This window comes from Arxiozyma heterogenica (assembly GCF_036370985.1).
Source record: "Arxiozyma heterogenica strain weizmannii chromosome Unknown scaffold_7, whole genome shotgun sequence".
NCBI classification, from domain to species: Eukaryota; Fungi; Ascomycota; class Saccharomycetes; order Saccharomycetales; family Saccharomycetaceae; genus Arxiozyma; species Arxiozyma heterogenica.
Window position 1 is genome coordinate 32,534 of NW_027042660.1, and position 17,333 is coordinate 49,866.

Genomic DNA, 17,333 nt, shown 5'->3' on the forward strand with positions numbered 1-17,333 from the left:
GAACCTGATTTAAGTTTAACTTGCTAAAGTTAGCATCAATACAACACTGCCAATCTTTATCATTTATCAAAATATTTCAGTTGCAATAGATGCTAAAGCCTAGAAATTATTTGCATTCACTTATTTGGCATTTTTAACTATAATAACGTAGTCGAATTTAAGATTGCATAATTTCATGGTAAATAGTAGTTTTGTTTTCGAATCTTGCAATTTCCTTTTTGACATTTATGCAACTGGCACAAATATGTTGTTTTAGACTACTTTTGTGCATGACATCTTGCCTGTTGTTGTTTGGAACAAACATTGAGAAATTTTCCTTTAAACGACCACATAATAGCAAAATAAAAATTGGTTGAGGGCAAAACAGAAATATCTCACTCACATGAAACTTTCTACTTGCTTTCATCGTAAAATGGGCTAATAGATGTTTCCAAACAAGCAGAGGTAATTATAATACTATAAACGTTTTAATTATGAATTTTAATTGTGATTTGACATCAAGGGGGAATATGCTATAGCTATTGTTCCAATAATTCATGGTATTTATTGTTTTTGTTTCAAATGGATTGGAAAATTCTAGTGGATACCAAGTTTGTAATTTCTTTGAAAACTAATATGGTGTTGTTGAGAAGAATAGCCAGTCAATACGTAAGCTAAAGTTTTTTAAGACGATCCATAGTAGATAAAGTTGTTTATGTTAAATGTTTTATTTTCACTTCGAAAGAAATGCATTTTTTCATTACTTCAGCGCAAGAAAAACAGTTTTTTTTCTGTTGTTTTTGATCAGAAAAATTTGGACATTCATTTTTTTAATCGTATTAGATGTTGATGTTATTGCATCAATGTTTTTATGTAGTATTAGGAAGTGAATCATTTCTTCTAGTTTGGAATGTATGCAATCCGCAACCTATAAGAAGTAGTTGATTCATTATTGTATAAATATTTATTATAGTTAACAGAAATAATGCCCAAAACATACTCATTATGATATATACAAAATCTTTTGACCCATAGGAATTTAGTATAACAAGAGATTGTCGTATCCTGTATTATATAAAAAAAATGAAGTTCATAGAAATGAAATTGTAAGTTCAAATTGATTTATCCCAAGCATATTTCTAATTAGTATTCAATTAATAGGGAAAATTGATACAGTCATTTATGAGATTCTTTTATATTATTACAGTTGAATATCAGATATCCAGAGATCTTTAAAAAAACAAAAAACACTTCTAACAGATATAAGTAAACATCTTTTATATTATGTTATAAAGCATATTGTCCTAAGAACATATTTTAATTCATTGAAGAGCAAAAGCTCTAATTCTAATGATAATAAGAAAATGTTTACATAACTACGAAACCATCAAAATTTTCATGCTTTATAAATTTGAGGAGGTATTAGAAGTATTGTTTTAGAAACATAGTGAAAAGCAAAAATTAATTACGGTACAGTATCTTGGAGAGACATAGTAACGACGTTAATATCGGTGAGTATATTTATTCTTTTAGAGGCAAAAAGAAAATTAAAACAATTCAAGTGTATATTGCTATTGTTATTTTAGGAATACTAAAAAGATTTAATAGATTTATAACAAATCACAAAACTGAATAATACTCAGATAAATGTAAGTTAGCTATATCTTGAATTGAATTTGGTGCTTTTACGTATAATAGAGATGTTTTAATAATTACTAGCGACTAAGGATATTTATTTATTAGAGTCCTTTTCAAGTTTTAATTGCCAAGTATACTAAGGTTAATTTACACTTAACAGAGATATAGGACATCAATATTCCTTAAATTTGGTAATTTTCAAAATTCAAAGTAAAAATGTTGTTCCTTTCGTTTAATTGCTTATTTTTAATAACAAATTTTCATATTGTAGTATCCAAATTACCATAAAATATTTGTAGTTTTATGTTACAATTGTAAAATTTAGTAAGCTATCATCTTCAATATATGGCTCAAAAGAGATTTTATCTTTCAAATTTATTGTTAAAATCACTTTTTTTCCAAGTGTTAATTTAGCAGTGGAGATTACTCGCTGTAACTTGTGTTTATTCTGTATTTGAATGATTATTCATGTGTAATATTAGAAATCTCTGCTACTTTATTGATAATATCGCCCCATTAGTATAAAATTTATCTTGAAAAAAGTTTTCTTGTGTTTTTTATTGCATATAATGCCTAAGTGTATCACTGACTATTTGAAGACAATATCATATTAATATAATTAATGATAATATTTGAAAATCTAAAAAAAATAAAATCGTCTATATTTACACAGATGTATTCTTCAGAAATATTATTGTTATGATAAATTGTTTTGTTATTTCATAATTAGCATTGCTATAAAAAAGGTATATTCGACATATTTGTTGTATGTTTGATTGAGTTTCTTTATATTATTCATAATGATTGTGTTTTCTAAGGATTTTGACAAATCCAGAAGATTTTAGAATGATTTATTGAAAAGCACAAGCATGACTACTATTATTACAACAGTCCCACATAACCTGTTTTGATCTATATGAAAGAAAATCGAAGACAGGTATCCTCGGAAAACAAAGTGTTTTGTAGTAATTGTTGGATGTCTGTTTCAAAAATATAATAATAGAAAACACTCTATCATTAAAACAGATTTGGCTAGCAGGGGTCTTAACAAAAGTAATTAATTAGGAAGTTTTCTGAGATATTTATTTATGTTTATTTGGTGTTTTATTATCTAACCCATGTGAAATTCAAGATTGAAAGGACTAATCTCTGTCTCTTCAAAAGAAAAATGGCTACCTACAACAGGATTCCAGTAGTTGTGTAATTTAAGGATTTTACATGTCCCATTAAAGATTTTGCTTTCTTTTACAAGTCGAAAAATTTTTTTTCTCTGACTGCAGATATTTTTCGTGAGATTTAGCTCGAAAGCCGTTGACAATAGAGTAAAAATTATTATGACAAAAACACTACGGCTTTATCCCAAAAAGGGAAATGTCCATTAAAAAAAGCTTAGATTTTGTTTTGTTTTTCCGAATTCAGTGGATAGAATTTCTTCGAGATCGCATTGTTATTCAAAGTTGCAAATATTTGAAAAAAGAAGAACTGTTAAAAGGAGTCCTAATGGAGGAAGATAGACTAGGTACGTAAGTCTTCCTCCTTGTTGTAGCGTGTAACAATCCTGTTTAAGGCTAGATGGTAGAGTTAACATTACAGAAAAAACTCATCCAGTCTTTCGATACTTCAGTGTGTAGGATAGACACTTTTATAGAGGGTTTCCAGTACATTTTATGGAAAGTATAAAATAGAAATGAGAAGTATTATGATTAAAAAATAATATGTGTTAAAATATAAGAATTTGTAGGTAGTAGATGTTTATAGTATACTATGTGAAGTATTCTTTTGAGTGTATCTTTAAAATGATTTTAAAAGAGAAGTACTCTGAACTATATATTGGTTAAAACTAATATAAACAAGTGGATTTTGTTTTATTTTTATTGGACAGTTGTATAGAAAAACAAAAGAAAATATAATATTTTTGTTAGGCTGTGGTATTTTTACTCCTTAGATGGTTGTAGGCAGTAGTGTATAAGGTGGATGAAGATGGGGTGACAATATCAACAACTTCTGAAGACGAAGAACTGTCACCGTTAACAAGGGTGATGGTGTAGGTAGTGTCATATTTTAATCGATTTTTTGACATAGAAGCAAATCTAGTCTAACATTACTAAAATTATAAGCACCAGTCTGAATTAAAGATTTAAATCGTGTATTATGAAAAGTTGTCTTAATCTTAAGTCTAACCATTGAAGAAAAGCAAAATGAACAATATTTACAAAGAATACCGTACTTTTTTTAAGAAATGTATTAACTGTTTCGTGCATTCTATTCTTATTGTCGTTTTTTTGAGTTTTTTTTACCAATTTTAACCTGGTGAGTGTATGATGGTCGTTATACTCTTCAATTTTTAGGGTAGAAAAATTATTGAGTAAATCTTAACTAGTATTTTAGAAGATGATTCAAGATAATGTGATAGGTATTACTAAAAATCAAACTGTTGGTATTGTTATAATATAGGCTAGTAAAAATATATATATATATAGATGAGAAAGATTGTTTGTCTCGAAGATGGAATTTTATATTAGGATCAAGATAAGAAAACAAAGTAATAATTTCACAAATTCCTTTTATAGATTGTAAATAGTTATTTCCTATAAATATTGTTCATGATACTCTCAGTTTTTTTCTATTATATAAGAAGGTAAAAAAATATACTTGCAATTTATGTATGAAGGGTTATACTAATTAATCATGGTTATGATTTTTAGTAGCATCTTAAGTGCAGATGCTAATGCTAGAATTTTTCACTATCTTAATTTTTGATTTCTTAATTTGAGTTCTTCACAATGGTTAGTTGTATTAAATTTCGTAAGAAGCTCTATTTGGAATACTGAAATGCGCAGTCTACAGGTAACACCCTATATTAAGGGGAAAGACTTGGGGTAGCCAAAACTTTGAAGCCAAGTCGTAAGTGTATTTGAACAAATGATCGTCAAATTAACGTTGGTGGCAGATTACTGAAAATTTCATTTAAGAAATCTCTGATTGTTGAGAGAATGTGCCAGAGGTAATTATTAGTTTTAAGGTTGGTATTCTATCTTCTAAGGTTTGCCCAGAAAATAAAATAACTTAAGATCAGTTTAGGTATTCAAGATCAGCCAAAAATAATGAGTTTATTAGTTTAGAATTGACCATTATGTGATTTGTAAACGTTTATAGATATAATTAATATCTATATTTTTGTATATTATTTATAAGAATCCTTACAAATTTTTGTCTGGACTTTTTTAATGATTTTCAAAAAGTTTGTATAAGAATGAAATTAATAACTATACTTAAATATTATATATGCAAAAAACAAACAAAAAAAGGAAGGAAAAGAAAAAATCAAATATAGAACGACATATAAATATTAAGAGATGATAGATTCTTATAAAAATTGTACAAAGCAGCCGCCAACTATATATTAATATTGCTTCATAGATGTTGACGCAAGGCTTCGGAATTAAAAATTCTAGTAGAGTTCATTTTAGACTAAAATAATAGGAAAATGTAACTTACAATAGGATATTGGTGGTATTATAAATTTTATTGATATTTATAGTTGAAAGCTAGCAATACTATAAATTGTTATTGTATTGCTTGGTCTTTTCTTTCTACATAACTAATATACAAGATACAATATTATACAGTATACTCCTTTTATCTTCGAATCTTCTTTAATATAAATTTTTATAACTTACATGGATGTATTAATTTTTATTGTAGCAATGTTAATGGACATTATTTACTCTACTCATATCCCAATCATCTGATAATTTTGTTACTCTTTGTTAGACATAGCAACATAAATCTTGAAATGAATTACAACCTTAAACATTTTGTATAATAAATAATATAAATAAACTCTGAATATGTATAATAACTTATTAATTATTATACTAGGACTGTTTTGTTATCTACTCTAAAATGTGTGCTATCTTGGATCTTAACTGTAATATTACCAATATGAATATAAGTATTAGAACAAGAACATAACTAACATGTTTCAAACTATCTAATCTGTTATAAATGATCTAACAACTCTTCCAATAATGTATCTATAATTATATTCTACATTATAAACATCACACTAGTAGATTATTAATTGTATTAATTTAACAGAATTATTTGTGATACTACAATTCATTATATTAAAATGATCTCTTTGATTATCCCAATACTAATATAACACTATGACAATGAGATAGAAAAAGATGATAATCTATATGAGTAATAACTAAATTCACTACTATTACTTACTAAAGATATTTTTGGTGTTATCAATATTATTAATTATTTATATCTCAACCAAGAAAACTATCATTATTTAGAATACTTTTATACTAATAAAATAAATTTATATATTACTACGGTTGTTTAATCATCAAGTAACATATCAATAAATATTATTACAGCTATACTAAATAACATCTTACTATTTAAGAACTCAAACATTTCTGAATTATGTAATACACTAACTTAAATTGTTGTCTATTTCTCATTTTTTATCTTTTTCAATCTGAATCAATTTTAAAAATGGTCATATAGCTATTCTAGAATTAAGGTTTATTGAATTTTAATAGATTAATTCTTTATGTGAACAACAATCATCTCATAAAGACAGATAATAGTGAAACAAGAGAAGAAAATTAAAGAAAATTATGGTATGTCTATATAATCACCACTTTATTTATATTTCCTTTTTTTGTGTTTTTATATATAAATTTCTAATACCTTTGATGTAATACATTACGTTGTTTTAGCTGTATTTTTTGCTGAAATAAAAGCATTTTGAACATCCAAAATTTGAAGGTGTTGTTCATATCCTATTTATAGTAATATTGCGACCAATACTTCCCTATATTTTATTATTTTTTTCTTTTTTGAATGGTGCAGCTACATTATATCTTTTTCCATGAATAACTTGAAAAAAAATAAAAACAACGTTATTATAAGAACATGCTCCTAAATATTACTAAAACTTGTGGAGAATGTGGATATTTAAAGCTGTAGTTATATAAAAATAATGAAGAAATTAAAAAAAAAAAGAGTTATTATAAATTCTCTAAAAAAATATTTTCTATTTATATTTCATATATTAATCATAATGACTCAATAGTAATCTATGAGTGACAATAATAAAATTTATCAATTATCTAACCTGTATCTGTATAAGTACACTCAAAAACATGCTTTGTTTATATTAGATTTTACATATTGATTATGAGTACTTAGTTACGAAGTCTTATATATTTAAATACTATTCCTTTAATTCCTATATTTAGATGATCTGGAATATGATTACTCCAGTAATGTTTGATGTCAAAACAACTGCCAATAGTACGCGTTAGGTTTTGAGAATATTAGTGACGATCATTGGATAATTCAAATAGGGAAAATTCTACTTCAATTTTTATGTAAAGAGACTCTTGATTCATTGAGGTAACTGTTAGAGGTAATCGTCCATATTTAATTGATATGTAATTAGTTCTGCATAATACATACAAATGAAGTAGATAGCTTAAGTAGGAGATCAATATAGGATCTAATTCCAACAATGAATACCTTCGTAGATAAAAACTTTAACAAAAAATTAACGTGTATTTATTTTTAATATCATATATGTATCTTTTTACCCCCTGTTATATAGCTTATACTACTTTTTGATCCAGATCAGACCCATTCTCAGATACATTTTTTTTTCATTAATGGTTTTTTCTTCCAAAAGTTGTCCCACTTTATTTCTTTTTTTTATGTAAACGACATTCATTATCTAGAGCTTAGTTTGTCAATGCCTTATTCTCTTTTCTACCTTTTTGAATTTCCTTCACAAGGTCTATTACATACTTAATTACCATACCAATATATCAAAATCACTTTCTGTTATCATTTTTTCAATTCATACATAATATTTTTTTATTTTTTTGATTGAGGACGTATCAATCTACCAAGAATATATGTGCCTTATTTCACAGCAGTGGAAATAATTGGGTCGAATGTTTCATTGAGAAGGAGTTTGGGCTCTGATCTAAAGTAAATGTCTAAAGAACAACTTTTTTACCTTTTTAAAGATAAACTTTTTTATTTGATAGAAAAAGTTTGGAGAAACTACGGTTGACAGTGTCTTAAAAAATTATGTATTATTTGTCTCCTTGTTTTCCTCGTTTTTGAAATATTTTCCAAAGACAAGATCTAGATAAGTGGAGCGTCCCACTATCAGATCATACATTTGTTAGCAAAATAAAGAGATAACTCTGGTTCATTATATTATGTATTTATTCTTACACTAGATGTTCCATTCGAATTCATAAAAAATATTAAGATTGAACGGAATCAGGAATCTGTTTTATTGATTGTTTTTGGAGTTAGCTATGTTATTAATGCAAATTTAACCCACTTTATTGAGCAAAACTATTATGATTAAAGATAAGGTGGCTATCCAATTTAAGATTGATATGAAATGTCCAGCAAAATTCTCTTCAAAAGAGAAAAGTTCTTTTTTTTTTTTTCATTACAATCTTGTGATATTGATGGGTAATATATTTATGATTTTCCTTAACATCTGAATGTTTAAGCTAATTAGATTGGTGACCATCTACTTATTTCCTTTATCTTTTAAAAGACTTCAAAGACAGATATTTTACGATACAACCATTATAGTGTACAAGAACTCTGATCGCCAAGAAAGATGAGATTACTAGGAAGGTTTTTCATTTTATTAAAAGCCATGATTGCAGTCAAAGTAGGTGTCGAAAAACAGCAAGTTTGTAATAATAATGGATGATGTGTTCAGCCTACAGATATAACTCTTCAAAATATCCCATTGTGTTCTTTGAATAGTACATTACCATGTTTTTCTAAAGGCAAGAGTATTATTTCATACTTTGACAAGGGAGGCTCTTTTTTACAAAAAAGAATATGGTGTCAAACCCTTTATTCGCTAATAGCTACTACTTAAGGTGCTGCTGCTAAATGGGGAAAGTTAGTTGACCATTGTGCTAACTGTTCACCGAATGAGGAAGGTTGCTATGGTGGATTAAATTGTGTTATTACTGGTGTTGTTACTGTTTTAGCTACTGCTTATGCTATCGGCACATATGTCCAGTTTGCTACAATGTTTATGAAGAGAGACAAAGATTTATCGGCATTACCACCTTTCCAATACTTTGATGGTTCACTTGAACTAATCTTCGATGAAGATGATAAATTATCTAAAAGGGATGGTACAAATTGTTCCTGGTATAATGGTACTGCTACCGCAAATAGTATTCCTATGTGAAGGTTGGACATGTCTTCAGATGGATTAAATAATAAAGTTAAGCTATTATTTATAAGGAGAGACACTAACTCAGAAAATACATCAAAACAAAAGAGGGATTAGCACGATGTAAATCATGGACATGATTCAGCAGGAGGTTTCAACTACAACTATTGTTTTCTGCATCCTGAACACCATTTAACTATTCAATATGATTGGAATGATATCTTGGGTGCAGTGGATTCACATATTGGTGACATGGTTGCACATTACGATATCAATTTTGGTGATGTTGACATGAATGATACAGTTGAAGGGGGCTGGAAGGTCTTAATGGGAACTGGTAAACTAGTTGTTGAAAGTTCTACTTCTTTTGGTAGTAACTTTGAAACATGTGATAGAGACACGTTTGATGGACTTGCCAAATAAAAAATGCTACGTTGCTAATTTAATTGTTACTATATTCTTTCTTATTAATATCGTAATGATAGCCTTCTCATAAACTCTTCTCTAAGTGTGTATTAACAAGGTTGTGTACTTTTAAAGCTTGACACTAACCTGCTATTTTTAAGTTATACAAAATTAGATCATATAAAGTTTTTGTATATATAATATACTAAAATTCGGGTATACAAGATAATCTGGAAAGTTTTATTCCAGCAGCCTGTGGAATTTTCCCTAAGTCTAATTTGGAAAGGTTCCCAATGTCGTTCCATGTGAAATATTTTGTAGTCTTATCTGAGGTTCAAAAAGTATCGATCCCCTGAGAAAATATAACAAAAAAAAAAATAAAAGTTCGAAAACAGATTTATGCACGACACCGACAATAATATATATTATTTAGTTTGAGTAGATCAAAGACATATATAAATACATATTAGTGTTATATCTAAAAATATAAATTTTGTTTATACTCTATATCTATTTAAGTGAATTATTGTTACTGTTGCACCTAAGCTACTTATCATCAAAAACTCATAACCATAAGATTATCACATTTTTTGGTATTTTGGGTTTCCCCAACTACTACAGTTATTTGGAATTATGGCTAGTAAGAGATTTTTTGGATTTCCTTACATTATATAGATTTCATATATAACTCAGACAGAAAAATGATATGAAGATAAAATAACGATTATTCAAGCTTAGATGCTCTGTTTTTCTCTAGAAATATCATAAGAAGATGCGCCTAGGGTGTGATTGAAACTAGTGATCATGATTAAATAATGAAGTTATTGGTATATTTATTGTTACAATTCGTCAGCCTCTTCTCTACAAACTATAAAAACAAATATATATATATATATATATAATAAAATTACTTAAAATGTTCAGAGAGAAATTGTACATTTATTTCTCCTTCCTTTTGTTCTTGTTCCTTATATAATTTCATATTTGGAATAAATAACCCACACTTTTGTATTTATCCATAAATATATATTTAGCCCTCTATTGGATCTGGATTCAAAATAATCTTCAGTAAGCAAAAATTCTCTCCACTGCAAATTAACTTTTTAATTTCCCTTAACATCGTAATCTTCCAGGTAGGCTTAATATTATTAAGATCTGTAAAATTGTTAAAGCAATTAGCTGATTGAAAAGTCTGGGTACATAAGATTGAACCATATTTTCTTTAACTATACGTAAACCATGATCTAATCTCATGCATGTGAATCCTTTAAGTTGTCCAAGTTTTAGTGATTTAAAATAGGACTCAATTAAGATATTAGTCATTTAAGGGATATAAACCTTGTTTACCCAGGAATATAAGGACAACTGGTATGGATTTACCTATCCCTTAATAAGATATTGGAAATATCTTATTTTTTTATCAACCAACACATATTTGTACAATTCAAATAGTAGTTTTTTAAAAAATTTTTCAGCAGACTTTTTGTATTTTAGTGTGATATCTTTTGAACCAGGTGGTGATGTCTTAACTGCATAAAAAATGGAGGCTATCTAGCAGCTCTGGTCATAGTTTTGACTGCTTTGGTTGTAATTTATTCAAAGGTTCTTTTTTCCTTTGTTGAATCAGCATCAAGTTGGTTGAACTATTCCTTATCAAACCATCAATAGTCAAATAAAAAATTGTATAAGGTCCTGCTACTTTGGGGCATTAATTTATTTATTTTTTTTGTCCTTTATGGCTTTCTTCAAATGTTATAAACAAAAGTGAATGCATTGTGGTCCTAATCTCTTAATCTTTGGAATAGCAGCAATAATTCTCCTGTCCATGTCGATTGTAATAAATTCGAAACTGTACCCTAAATTGGTGGTTTTTTCAAGAAATTCTTTTATTAAACACCTTGGGACTTCATTTAGAGGAACGAATAGAGCTACTAATGGGTATCCGCCGCCTTGATAATCACCTACAATAACATGACATTGTCTTAATGCGCTACTAAGATGAAAAGTATGTTAATTGTAGCAGATTTGAAAATTGTCTCAATAATATGACCATAATCGTAATAAATAGTGTCATAGTCGATATTTAGAGTTTCCATAAAAATTTCGATCGATTTTAACTGCTTAATATTAGACAAACAATTACCTTAATAATAATTTACAGCTATATAGCCCTCAATAATACTTTACAACCTAAAAGTTGGTTGGTATTTTTTTTCTATATCTTGGAAAAACATTCAAACCATAATTTTTTGCAGTATAAAGATCGGAACAACTTTACCCAGTTTGGTTTTGAATAAATGTTTCTAACCCTTCAGGTATTGGAATAATATTAGGTTTAGGATAATGCATGTCATGGATCAATACAACTTTAATAAAATTATAATTCTTGATAAATTAAACTTGGCGTTTAGAGTTACACTGAAACGTTTTTAGGTATAAGGATTTATCAGAACATTTGTCATCACCGCGTTTAGCTTTATTTTGGTTTCAGTTGTCTATAGCGCTTGTTAATTTCTTGGTATTCTTGCTGCAGACAGAATAGTCAAACACATATCATTGACTTCTTAGATCTAAAATATTACCAATAATCATAGTGATAATATTTCTGAATTCTGTATTAAAAGAATATAGAGACAATTCAATGGTCATATAAGGACCTTCAGCAATAATATTGTATTTTTAAGTTATTATTAAGCTTGATTACTTTTAACATATATAATAAGGTTTGCAATAAACGAATTTCAAATCCATTGAATTTCATGAAATAATACTTTTTGGTGTCAAAAGAAAAGTTGATTGAAGGTCCTAAAAGGTCATCATATTTTTCATATTTAGAACTCTTAGTTTTTTTTTTTTGATCTTGAAAATTTGTAAATCTTCATCACAATGTAAATGACATTCTTCTAATTCTTCTAACTCTTTGTGATATTGATTCTCTCTATTCTCTTACTTTTGAACATCCTCAAATTCATCAAGGTGTAAATTTTCGAAATCAGAAAGGTCTTCAAAATCTTTTGATTGAAATCTTGTGCATTACTGAAACAGGTAAAGATACTACATCAACTAAAATAAAGCCAAAATTTATGTATTCCAAAATTCAATTATACTGTTACCAGGTATAATTATGACATCCAACATTATTATTTCACTCTTTTAAAGTGACACATCCTATTATCTCAAAGTAGTTTAATATATAATTTGTAGTGAAACATGGGATTCCTCTGAAAAGGAATTACTTGTATACTAGTGAACTCTAGCTAAATGTATAAAACGATAAGTAATATCATTACAAAGTTATGTTTTTAAGCATTAAGCATTACAACGATATATAAACACTATTACTAACTATTTCCATACAACCGGTCTTGTTTTAAGAAATAGCATATTTTCATTTTGCGGAAAATTTTAAATCAGGTCTTGTCATAAAAAAAATTGATTCATTAAAATATCTATTCTTTAACGAATATGGCAGCAGCACCCATGCCTGTTCCAATACACATTGAGACCACTCCAATTTGACCAGTTGCCATTTCATTTAAAATTGTGGCAACTTGTCTTGCACCGGTGCAACCAAGTGGATGACCTAGAGCTATAGAACCTCCACGTGGGTTAACCTTTTCCATTGGGATCTTTAATTTATTGATACAGAAGACACACTGTGCTGCAAACGCCTCATTTATTTCAAAGACATCTATGTCATTAATCAATAATTTAACCTGTTCTAAAACTTTAGGGATTGCAAAAGCTGGGCCCACTCCCATTACTTCAGGTGGAACACCAACACATTGGAAAGCTATATATTTTCCCAATATTGGAATTCCCAGTTTATTTGCTAATGATCTTCTCATTAAAAGAACCCCGGCTGCACCATCTGAGACCTGAGATGAGTTTCCAGCTGTGGTAGTTCCTTTGTCTTTTATAAAAGCTGGTTTTAATATGGAAAGAGAGTCTTTTGTGACATTTGGTCTTGGGCCTTCATCTTTAGAAAACCACTTAGTATTTTTTTCGGTTTCATTTTCATCATCTTCACTTGGCAATGGGATAGGCAAAATTTCATTTTTAAATAAACTATTATCTAGAGCAACTTGAGCTTTTTGGTAAGATTCAGCAGCAAACTTATCTTGAATCTCACGATCGATACCCCATTGTTTAGCAATATTTTCGTTTGTGAAACCCATTGGTATTAAACATTTCCGGGCCATTGGATTAGCCTTCAAAGAATCAGAGATGTCACCCAAAGCGTTGATATTTTTATAATTTTTAGACATTGATTCGCAACCTAAGGCAAGACCACAATCGATTTGACCAGTTAGTATTTTATTTGCGATATCATTTACAGCCGTCAGACCCGAAGAACATTGTCTATTGATTGAATTAAAGGGGATGTCGTAGGGGAAACCAGCAGCCAGAGCAGCAGCACGATGTTCTGTAGCGCCAGCTCCTACGTTTAGTACATTTCCGCAAGTAATATCTTGAATTTGTTTTAGATCATTTTGTAAAGTTTCTGGTAAATGCTGAATAAATTGTAGCAAGAATTGCAAGAGAATATAGTCCGTATTTACATCTTTTAATGAACCTTTAAATCCACGTGCGATGGCTGTTCGATGGGCAGATACGATGACTACATCATGTGGATGTTTACTTTTCACCTGTTTTATAGAAGGCTCTTCAAAAAGACTATTTTGTAAATGTTCCTTAATATTATTTAGTCTTTGAGTCATCCTTGTAATTTTTTTTATATATTAGTGTATTTGTGTGTGTATTTACTTCTGTATATTTGAGAAAAGTTATGTAGACAGAAAAAGATAAGGGAACTAATGATCAAGAGAGAATAAAATGAAAAAAAAAGACATTTTCATGTACCGTAAGTAATACATATATATAGTAGATTGGAATGGTTGGTTGCTTTTATTGTAAGTCTTTTTTTTTTAATTTTTTTCTTTTGAATAGCCGCTGAGATAAAGGGGAAAGAGAGAGGGGACAGCGGGAGGGGATTTAACCGTCAGCCATGGGTTGGTCCCCTTATTTAATATTTTTTTGGCTGTTTAGTTTGATTTGTGCATATACGATATATAATTCTTGTGAATACAATAGGATTCCAAAACAAAGCAAAACAAAGCAAAACAAAACAAAACAAAACAAAACAAAAGAAGTGGCAACAGTGCTAGAAGAAAAAGGGATGATAAAGCAAATGTGCGTCTACTAGTAATTGTTATTAGTAATGTCTTTGTGTCTGGTTGGAGCCGCTAGACGGCGGTTAATGTTCTTGCATGTGTTTTATAATAACAATAATAATAGTAAAAGCCCTAGCCCCTTTGTCCAACTTCCACGTGCAAACGTGTAATTGTTCTAAGAGATGTGATTGTTATTTCTTTTTGTTAACTTCTATCATTGCGCTTTGCTCTAAATAATAGTATATTATTCACACGCACACACACACACATATATATATATATATATATTGTTTATAGGAGAAGGAAGAGAGCAAAAGGCCCGGGACCCTTTAACTGTTGTGTTGCTCTTTGTTACACGTGTTGTCACACGTATTTATTTATTTATTTATTTATTTATTTATTTATTTGTCTACTTATTGCAGTTGCAGTTGTTGTTTCTTTTCCTCTTTGACAACTGTTTAGCGGAAATATGGCGGTTAGCTTACGGAATTCCGACAATTCCGTCGTGTTTCAATTGATTGATTTATTCATTTATTCATTTAGAAACGCGAAAACTCGAGGCTCAAGACATCCGAAACCATAACAAAAAAAAATAAAAAAAAAAAAACAGACATTCGGGCCAAAGAAGAAGGAGGAGGAGAGGAAAAATAGAAAATAGAAAATAGAAAAAAAATTTTTTTTTCTATTTTCTCTTCCCAAGAAAATTTGAACAACACAAAACACAATTAAAAACAAACAAATAAAAAAACAAAACAAAGAATGAAATGTACAAAAAGGGTAAAGACAAACAAAAACACAAAGTAATTTGTTTGTTTGCTTGTTTGATCTGATCTATCTATTTTAGTAATTGACTATGTTCTTTTTTTTTTTATTTTTTTATTTTATTTTTGCTTTTACTTTATTTTTACTTGTTTTCCTTTTTCTCTATCTATTTTTATCAAATTGCAGAAAAAAAAACAATCAAAGAATCCTAAAGTGAGACAAGACTACCTTTAACCTTTAAAGTTGACTTATCCATACACTCGAGAATCAGACAGACGTAGTCTTCGAGAAATCCAACTTTAAGAAATTATATTGATATCAAGTTGTCTTTATTTGAATTAAAGTCAAGTCAGGCAAATATACATATATCTATCTGTCTATCTATCAATCTATATGTATGTATGTATGTATGCATATATATATATACAGGACAATAGGGAGAAAAAAAATAGAAACTAAAACGAAAATAGAACTCTGGCACTTGTTTTTTTTTTTTGTTCTAGAGTAATGGGTTCCGTATCTACTTCTGTTGGATGCGCTGTAGGTATACCTATAGGTGTTGGTATAATTATTGCTTTCGCATTCTGGTATAGATTACAAAGAAGATTTAAAAAGGAACTAGAAGACGACAAGGATTTAGAACATGAAATTTATGATGATACTGCATATATATCTTTTAATAATTTGGACTCCCTGAAAAAAGATACTCAACAAAGTAATAATAATAATAATAATAATCTAGATATAACGTTGGATGATGATGATGATGATGATGATGATAATAATAGCATAATACATGATCATAATAATAATAGTAATAATAATAATAATATCAAAAAGAATAGACCTAAAAATAATATGTATATTCCTGCATATAGAAGAAAAATCAATTCTTTACATCATCAAAGCATACGCATGATAAATAATAAGAGCAGTAGTAATAACCCGTATAGCACAAATATAGAGTCTGAAAATACTATAAATATTCCACCTCCTATTTTATCCAGGTCTTCTCTGAAATCACCTTCTTTACAAAATATTCATGATCCACAACAACAACAACAAGTTAGACAAATCAGTACCTACGATCAAATGGTCCCATTGGTTAATCCATCTTCAATCTTCGATTCTAAAAATAATATAAACGATCATATCTCCTTCCAATCTGACTCAACCTATAAAAATGATTCCTTTAATATTCGTAGTTTACAATACCAAGATTTGGGTTCATACTATCCTGCAGTCCCAAATTCAACAAACAACTCCATACAGAATTATAAGTTTAATCTTTCCACCTCATCCTTAAATAATAGTACCAACATTTTTAGCACTCCAAATTCTAAAAAAAATCATGTCAATACTATCCATGCAAATGAAGATAATTCGAAAATTATGGATTCCACACAAAATGATGTTGAATCGGATTACATACTGAAAAATAATTATGATATTAATGACAGTGAGAGTAAAATAGTAGAAGAAGATCAGTACGAAAATGAATTTACTAATTATAAAGAAAACAGAAGACAATTTTTAGATAGTTTGAGGCCAACTAATATAGAATAATAATTGTTCTTCTTTGTACCCTTTTCTGCTTTCTTCCACTACCTATATATGTATATATATATTGAGTTATTCATATGACTTATTAGATACCCATAATTGTACGATTAGAAAGTATATACTCTTCCTGTTTCCTTCTGTTTTTTTTTTGTTTTTTCTACGTTTCTATTTGAATGCCAGTAACTAACTTGGATTTAATGGTAATAATGGATCAATGTATTCATTGTCACTACTATGAGAAGGATGACTGCTTTCAGTTTTTGTATGGGAATTATTATTCGTGCTATAATTGAATAAAGACTTGATTGTAGTATTCTTATCCTTATCATGTTCTGGTGATTGGTTTTTAATACTATTTTCATTTTCATTCTTGCTTGAAGAATTATTTGCTAAAGATCTTAATGTTTCCCAAAAATCCAAGCCATCCTCATAAACGTTTGGTGATGAAGATAGTACTGATTTGTTGTCGCCAAGATCATTGTTTTTATCACTCTTATCATTATCATTATTATTGTAATCCGTTGTAGAATTAATGGTTTTGGTATCGTCGTTTAGATCCATCTTGGCAC

General features: G+C 28.6%; 3 protein-coding genes across 3 annotated transcripts; 1 reads left to right on the top strand and 2 right to left on the bottom strand.

Moving 5' to 3' along the window:
* Positions 1-12,714: 12,714 nt before the first annotated feature.
* POT1 (acetyl-CoA C-acyltransferase) lies at positions 12,715-13,986 on the bottom strand (the record flags this gene model as incomplete). The annotated part of the gene is made up of 1 exon (XM_064861181.1): positions 12,715-13,986. One exon carries the CDS (start codon positions 13,984-13,986, stop codon positions 12,715-12,717), a length of 1,272 nt encoding a protein of 423 aa, XP_064716858.1.
* Positions 13,987-15,708: 1,722 nt separating this feature from the next.
* SKG1 (Skg1p) lies at positions 15,709-16,767 on the top strand (the record flags this gene model as incomplete). Its single annotated transcript, XM_064861182.1, has 1 exon — positions 15,709-16,767. The coding sequence occupies one exon, from the start codon at positions 15,709-15,711 to the stop codon at positions 16,765-16,767; it is 1,059 nt and encodes a 352-aa protein (XP_064716859.1).
* Positions 16,768-16,947: 180 nt separating this feature from the next.
* PWA37_004706 (uncharacterized protein) lies at positions 16,948-17,325 on the bottom strand (the record flags this gene model as incomplete). The annotated part of the gene is made up of 1 exon (XM_064861183.1): positions 16,948-17,325. The coding sequence occupies one exon, from the start codon at positions 17,323-17,325 to the stop codon at positions 16,948-16,950; it is 378 nt and encodes a 125-aa protein (XP_064716860.1).
* Positions 17,326-17,333: the final 8 nt, after the last annotated feature.